This window comes from Bombina bombina, chromosome 7, assembly GCF_027579735.1.
Source record: "Bombina bombina isolate aBomBom1 chromosome 7, aBomBom1.pri, whole genome shotgun sequence".
Lineage (NCBI taxonomy): Eukaryota > Metazoa > Chordata > Amphibia > Anura > Bombinatoridae > Bombina > Bombina bombina.
The window spans coordinates 623,751,713-623,760,744 of record NC_069505.1 but is presented as its reverse complement, the minus strand read 5'-3'; the positions used below and the strand labels follow the sequence as shown (position 1 = coordinate 623,760,744).

Here is a 9,032-nt window from a genome sequence, read left to right as displayed (position 1 = left end):
CAGCCGCTTCTACCCGGTCACAGTGCGCCCGCCCGCCACTACATGCTCACAGTGCGCAAACTGACATGCGCAGTGGCACTCTGACAGGCCCGTCCAAAATTTAGGAGATGTGTAAAGGCGGGCCTGTCAGAGCGAGTGTCTGGAGGCAATGTCGGGTCGCGGCCCACCAGCAGGGCCGCCGCGGCCCGGCTGTTGAGAAACACTGCTCTAATTAATCTTATACACCAGTATACCTATGTGTTTATCTTGGAACTTTTGATTTTAGGAGTTTGTATGCATGTTGCTTATTTTTGGCATATGGTACACTATCAATTATCATTTTATTTTGTTACACATGCGCGCCCCCTGTAGTTCCAGCTTGTGAATCTAGATTCTGCATGGGGAGGTGCATAGCCTCAACCTCTGGGCATATGTACATATACTCTAGAACCCTCAGGGGACATAGACTGTAGATCCTCCATGGGGAAGTGCGTAGACTCTAGATTCCTTGTGGGAGGGAGTTGCATACACTTTAGATACCTCAAAGGCAGAGTTCGAGGTGGGGGGTAGCAAACTACTTTGGAGAAGTTAATATTTGTTGTGATGTAATTTTCCAGACTTAAGAAATAGTCAGAGGTACCATGGTGTAGGACGCAGAACAGAACCTATATCCCCCTGCAGTGGTCCAGCCCCCCGTTTCCTCAGGTGCTTGGCTAGCACAGGGCTGCTGGGGTGCTGTTCCAGCACATGCAGGGTGTAGTTGTCCACACTAGAGGAAGTAAAACCGCATTCCTCGCATACGTAAATCTTAGAGCGTCGCTGGCGGTAGGCGTAACTCTGCAGCACCCCATGAATCTTGCGCAAATGGGACTCCAGGGAGCATCGCTGCGTGAAGGACTTGTCACAGGCCGGGCACTTGTAGGGGCGGATCCCTGGAGAAGAGACGAGATGAAGTGGAAGATTAGTTACATACAAACCAAAGTGCCTTGTGCTCAGAATATTGCTTATAACCTATAGAATTTAGTTTTAAAACTCTAGTGAGTAAAAAGGATGTACAAGTAAAAAATGTAGCTTTGGTCCAGATAGTTCATGTATACCCATAGTAAGCATACACACTCTAGTTGTGGTTTATATACCCATAGTAAACCTACACACACTAGCTGTGCTTTATATACCCATAGTAAGCTTACATATTCTAGCTGTGCTTTATATACCCATAGTAAGCCTCCTCTCTCTAGCTGTACTTTATATACCCATAGTAAGCGTACACATTCTAGCTGTGCTTTATATCCCCATAGTAAACCTACACATTCTATCTGTGGTTTATACACCCATAGTAAGCATATACATTCTAGCTGTGGTTTATACACACATAGTAAGCTTACACTCTCTAGCTGTGCTCTATATATCCATAGTAAGCCTAAACACTCTAGCTGTGGTTTATATACCCCTAGTAAGCCTACACACTCTAGCTGGGGTTTATATGCCCCTAGTAAGCCTACACACTCTAGCTGTGCTTTATATACCCATAGTAAACCTACACACTCTAGCTGTGCTTTATATACGCATAGTAAGCTTACATATTCTAGCTGTGCTTTATATACCCATAGTAAGTCTACACTCTAGCTGTGCTTTATATACCTATAGTTAAGCCTACACACTCTGGGTGTGCTTTATATACCCACAGTAAGCCTACATACTCTAGCTGTGGTTTATATGCCCATAGTAAGTCTACACACTCTAGCTGTGGTTTATATGCCCATAGTAAGCCTACACTCTCTAGCTGTGCTTTATATACCCATAGTAAGCCTACACACTCTAGCTGTGGTTTATATACCCATAGTAAGCCTACACATTCTAGCTGTTTATATACCCATAGTAAGCATATACATTCTAGCTGTGGTTTATACACACATAGTAAGCTTACACGCTCTAGCTGTGCTCTATATATCCATAGTAAGCCTAAACACTCTAGCTGTGGTTTATATACCCCTAGTAAGCCTACACACTCTAGCTGTGCATTATATACCCAAAGTAAGCCTACTCGCTCTAGCTGTGGTTTATATACCCATAGTAAGCTTACACATTCTAGCTGTGGTTTATATACCCATAGTAAGCTTACACATTCTAGCTGTGGTTTATATACCCATAGTAAGCTTACACATTCTAGCTGTGGTTTATATACCCATAGTATGCCTACACACTCTAGCTGTGCTTTATATACCTATAGTAATCCTACACTAGCTGTGCTTTATATACTCATAGTAAGCCTACACTAGCTGTGCTTTATATACCGATAGTAAGCCTACACACTCTAGCTGTGGTTTATATACCCATAGTAAGCCTACACATTCTAGCTGTTGTTTATATGCCCATAGTAAGCCTACACACTCTAGCTGTGGTTTATATACCCATAGTAAGCCTACACATTCTAGCTGTTGTTTATATACCCATAGTAAGCCTACACCCTCTAGCTGTGCTCTATATACCCATAGTAAGCCTACACACTCTAGCTGTGGTATATATGCCCATAGTAAGCCTACACATTCTAGCTGTTGTTTATATATTCATGGTAAGCCTACACATTCTAGCTGTGGTTTATATACCCATAGTAAGCCTACACACTCTAGCTGTGCTTTATATACCCATAGTAAGCTTACACTAGCTGTGCTTTATATACCCATAGTATGCCTACACACTCTAGCTGTGCTTTATATACCTATAGTAAGCCTACACTAGCTGTGCTTTATATACCCATAGTAAGACTACACACTTAGCTATGCTTTATATACCCATAGTAAGCTTACACTAGCTGTGCTTTATATACCCATAGTAAGCCTACACTAGCTGTGCTTTATATACCCATAGTAAGCCTACACTAGCTGTGCTTTATATACCCATAGTAGGCCTACACTAGCTGTGCTCTATATACCCATAGTAAGCCTACACATTCTAGCTGTGCTTTATATACCCATAGTAAGCTTAAATATTCTAGCTGTGCTTTATATACCCATAGTAAGCTTAAACATTCTAGCTGTGCTTTTTATACTCATAAGCCTACACACTCTAGCTGTGGTTTATACACCCATAGTAAGCCTACACACTCTAGCTGTGGTTTATATACCCATAGTAAGCCTACACTAGCTGTGGTTTATGTACCCATAGTAAGCCTACATATTCTAGCTGTGGATTATATACCCATAGTAAGCCTACACACTAGCTGTGCATTATATACCCATAGTAAGCCTATATATTCTAGCTGTGGATTATATACCCATAGTAAGCCTACACTAGCTGTGCTTCATATACCCATAATAAGCCTACACTAGCTGTGCTTTATATACCCATAGTAAGCCTACACACTAGCTGTGGTTTATATACCCCTAGTAAGCCTACACACTAGCTGTGCATTATATACCCATAGTAAGCCTATATATTCTAGCTGTGGATTATATACCCATAGTAAGCCTACACTAGCTGTGCTTTATATACCCATAGTAAGCCTACACACTCTAGCTGTGGTTTATACACCCTTAGTAAGCCTACACACTCTAGCTGTGCTCTATATACCCATAGTAAGCCTACACATTCTAGCTGTGGTTTATATACCCATAGTAAGCCTCCTCCCTCTAAGTGTGCTTTATATACCCATAGTAAGCTTAAATATTCTAGCTGTGCTTTATATACCCATAGTAATCTTAAACATTCTAGCTGTGCTTTTTATACTCATAATAAGCCTACACATTCTAGCTGTGGTTTATATACCCATAGTAAGCCTACACATTCTAGCTGTGCGTTATATACCCTTAGTAAGCCTATACATTCTAGCTGTGGTTTATATACCCATAGTAAGGCTACACTTTCTAGCTGTGGTTTATATACCCATAGTAAGTCTACACACTCTAGCTGTGCTTTATATACCTATAGTAAGCCTACACTAGCTGTGCTTTATATACCCATAGTAAGCCTACACATTCTAATTGTGCTTTATATACCCATAGTGAGCCTACACACTCTAGCTGTGCATTATATACCCAAAGTAAGCCTACTCGCTCTAGCTGTGGTTTATATACCCATAGTAAGCCTACACATTCTAGCTGTGGTTTATATACCCATAGTAAGCTTACACATTCTAGCTGTGGCTTATATACCCATAGTAAGCTTACACATTCTAGCTGTGGTTTATATACCCATAGTATGCCTACACACTCTAGCTGTGCTTTATATACCTATAGTAAGCCTACACTAGCTGTGCTTTATATACTCATAGTAAGTCTACACTAGCTGTGCTTTATATACCCATAGTAAGCCTACACACTCTAGCTGTGGTTTATACACCCATAGTAAGCCTACACATTCTAGCTGTGGTTTATATACCCCTAGTAAGCCTACACACTCTAGCTGTGGTTTATATACCCCTAGTAAGCCTACACACTCTAGCTGTGGTTTATATACCCATAGTAAGCCTACACTAGCTGTGCTTTATATACTCATAGTAAGCCTACACTAGCTGTGCTTTATATACCGATAGTAAGCCTACACACTCTAGCTGTGGTTTATACACCCATAGTAAGCCTACACATTCTAGCTGTGGTTTATATACCCCTAGTAAGCCTACACACTCTAGCTGTGGTTTATATACCCCTAGTAAGCCTACACACTCTAGCTGTGGTTTATATACCCCTAGTAAGCCTACACACTCTAGCTGTGGTTTATATACCCATAGTAAGCCTACACTAGCTGTGCTTTATATACCCATAGTAAGCCTACATATTCTAGCTGTGCTTTATACACCCATAGTAAGCCTACACACTCTAGCTGTGGTTTATATACCCCTAGTAAGCCTACACACTAGCTGTGCATTATATACCCATAGTAAGCCTATATATTCTAGATGTGGATTATATACCCATAGTAAGCCTACACTAGCTGTGCTTTATATACCCATAGTAAGCCTACACACTCTAGCTGTGCGCTATATACCCATAGTAAGCCTACACATTCTAGCTGTGCTTTATATACCCATAGTAAGCTTAAATATTCTAGCTGTGCTTTATATACCCATAGTAAGCTTAAACATTCTAGCTGTGCTTTTTATACTCAAGCCTACACATTCTAGCTGTGGTTTATATGCCCATAGTAAGCCTACACATTCTAGCTGTTGTTTATATATCCATAGTAAGCCTACACATTCTAGCTGTTGTTTATATACCCATAGTAAGCTTAAATATTCTAGCTGTGCTTTATATACCCATAGTAAGCTTAAACATTCTAGCTGTGCTTTTTAGACTCATAAGCCTACACACTCTAGCTGTGGTTTATACACCCATAGTAAGCCTACACACTCTAGCTGTGGTTTATATGCCCATAGTAAGCCTACACATTCTAGCTGTTGTTTATATACCCATAGTAAGCCTACACACTCTAGCTGTGCTTTATATACCTATAGTAAGCCTACACTCTCTAGCTGTGGTTTATACACCCATAGTAAGCCTACACACTCTAGCTGTGCTCTATATACCCATAGTAAGCCTACACATTCTAGCTGTTGTTTATATACCCATAGTAAGCTTAAATATTCTAGCTGTGCTTTATATACCCATAGTAAGCTTAAACATTCTAGCTGTGCTTTTTAGACTCATAAGCCTACACACTCTAGCTGTGGTTTATACACCCATAGTAAGCCTACACACTCTAGCTGTGGTTTATATACCCATAGTAAGCCTACACTAGCTGTGGTTTATATGCCCATAGTAAGCCTACACACTCTAGCTTTGCTCTATATACCCATAGTAAGCCTACACACTCTAGCTGTGGTTTATATATCCATAGTAAGCCTACACATTCTAGCTGTTGTTTATATACCCATAGTAAGCTTAAATATTCTAGCTGTGCTTTATATACCCATAGTAAGCTTAAACATTCTAGCTGTGCTTTTTAGACTCATAAGCCTACACACTCTAGCTGTGGTTTATACACCCATAGTAAGCCTACACACTCTAGCTGTGGTTTATATACCCATAGTAAGCCTACACTAGCTGTGGTTTATATACCCATAGTAAGCCTACATATTCTAGCTGTGGATTATATACCCATAGTAAGCCTACACACTAGCTGTGCATTATATACCCATAGTAAGCCTATATATTCTAGCTGTGGATTATATACCCATAGTAAGCCTACACTAGCTGTGCTTTATATACCCATAATAAGCCTACACTAGCTGTGCTTTATATACCCATAGTAAGCCTACACACTAGCTGTGGTTTATATACCCCTAGTAAGCCTACACACTAGCTGTGCATTATATACCCATAGTAAGCCTACACTAGCTGTGCTTTATATACCCATAGTAAGCCTACACACTCTAGCTGTGGTTTATACACCCTTAGTAAGCCTACACACTCTAGCTGTGCTCTATATACCCATAGTAAGCCTACACATTCTAGCTGTGGTTTATATACCCATAGTAAGCCTCCTCCCTCTAAGTGTGCTTTATATACCCATAGTAAGCTTAAATATTCTAGCTGTGCTTTATATACCCATAGTAAGCCTACACATTCTAGCTATGCGTTATATAGCCTTAGTAAGCCTATACATTCTAGCTGTGGTTTATATACCCATAGTAAGGCTACACTTTCTAGCTGTGGTTTATATACCCATAGTAAGTCTACACACTCTAGCTGTGCTTTATATACCTATAGTAAGCCTACACTAGCTGTGCTTTATATACCCATAGTAAGCCTACACATTCTAATTGTGCTTTATATACCCATAGTGAGCCTACACACTCTAGCTGTGCATTATATACCCAAAGTAAGCCTACTCGCTCTAGCTGTGGTTTATATACCCATAGTAAGCCTACACATTCTAGCTGTGGTTTATATACCCATAGTAAGCTTACACATTCTAGCTGTGGTTTATATACCCATAGTAAGCTTACACATTCTAGCTGTGGTTTATATACCCATAGTATGCCTACACACTCTAGCTGTGCTTTATATACCTATAGTAAGCCTACACTAGCTGTGCTTTATATACTCATAGTAAGTCTACACTAGCTGTGCTTTATATACCCATAGTAAGCCTACACACTCTAGCTGTGGTTTATACACCCATAGTAAGCCTACACATTCTAGCTGTGGTTTATATACCCCTAGTAAGCCTACACACTCTAGCTGTGGTTTATATACCCCTAGTAAGCCTACACACTCTAGCTGTGGTTTATATACCCATAGTAAGCCTACACTAGCTGTGCTTTATATACTCATAGTAAGCCTACACTAGCTGTGCTTTATATACCGATAGTAAGCCTACACACTCTAGCTGTGGTTTATACACCCATAGTAAGCCTACACATTCTAGCTGTGGTTTATATACCCCTAGTAAGCCTACACACTCTAGCTGTGGTTTATATACCCCTAGTAAGCCTACACACTCTAGCTGTGGTTTATATACCCCTAGTAAGCCTACACACTCTAGCTGTGGTTTATATACCCATAGTAAGCCTACACTAGCTGTGCTTTATATACCCATAGTAAGCCTACATATTCTAGCTGTGCTTTATACACCCATAGTAAGCCTACACACTCTAGCTGTGGTTTATATACCCCTAGTAAGCCTACACACTAGCTGTGCATTATATACCCATAGTAAGCCTATATATTCTAGATGTGGATTATATACCCATAGTAAGCCTACACTAGCTGTGCTTTATATACCCATAGTAAGCCTACACACTCTAGCTGTGCGCTATATACCCATAGTAAGCCTACACATTCTAGCTGTGCTTTATATACCCATAGTAAGCTTAAATATTCTAGCTGTGCTTTATATACCCATAGTAAGCTTAAACATTCTAGCTGTGCTTTTTATACTCAAGCCTACACATTCTAGCTGTGGTTTATATGCCCATAGTAAGCCTACACATTCTAGCTGTTGTTTATATACCCATAGTAAGCCTACACACTCTAGCTGTGGTTTATATGCCCATAGTAAGCCTACACATTCTAGCTGTTGTTTATATACCCATAGTAAGCCTACACACTCTAGCTGTGCTTTATATACCTATAGTAAGCCTACACTCTCTAGCTGTGGTTTATACACCCATAGTAAGCCTACACACTCTAGCTGTGCTCTATATACCCATAGTAAGCCTACACATTCTAGCTGTTGTTTATATACCCATAGTAAGCTTAAATATTCTAGCTGTGCTTTATATACCCATAGTAAGCTTAAACATTCTAGCTGTGCTTTTTAGACTCATAAGCCTACACACTCTAGCTGTGGTTTATACACCCATAGTAAGCCTACACACTCTAGCTGTGGTTTATATACCCATAGTAAGCCTACACTAGCTGTGGTTTATATGCCCATAGTAAGCCTACACACTCTAGCTTTGCTCTATATACCCATAGTAAGCCTACACACTCTAGCTGTGGTTTATATATCCATAGTAAGCCTACACATTCTAGCTGTTGTTTATATACCCATAGTAAGCTTAAATATTCTAGCTGTGCTTTATATACCCATAGTAAGCTTAAACATTCTAGCTGTGCTTTTTAGACTCATAAGCCTACACACTCTAGCTGTGGTTTATACACCCATAGTAAGCCTACACACTCTAGCTGTGGTTTATATACCCATAGTAAGCCTACACTAGCTGTGGTTTATATACCCATAGTAAGCCTACATATTCTAGCTGTGGATTATATACCCATAGTAAGCCTACACACTAGCTGTGCATTATATACCCATAGTAAGCCTATATATTCTAGCTGTGGATTATATACCCATAGTAAGCCTACACTAGCTGTGCTTTATATACCCATAATAAGCCTACACTAGCTGTGCTTTATATACCCATAGTAAGCCTACACACTAGCTGTGGTTTATATACCCCTAGTAAGCCTACACACTAGCTGTGCATTATATACCCATAGTAAGCCTACACACTCTAGCTGTGCTTTATATACCCATAGTAAGCCTACACACTCTAGCTGTGGTTTATACACCCTTAGTAAGCCTACACACTCTAGCTGTGCTCTATATAC

General features: G+C 40.1%; 1 protein-coding gene across 1 annotated transcript in view; it reads right to left on the bottom strand.

The window, feature by feature from the left end:
- Positions 1 to 609: 609 nt before the first annotated feature.
- The window catches only part of LOC128636154 (putative transcription factor Ovo-like 1), a 51,363-nt gene continuing 42,940 nt past the window's right edge, over positions 610 to 9,032 (bottom strand). The window contains exon 5 of the mRNA XM_053689204.1: positions 610 to 911. Within this exon, the coding sequence (XP_053545179.1) occupies positions 610 to 911 (302 nt within the window). The remainder of the gene's footprint in view (positions 912 to 9,032) is intronic.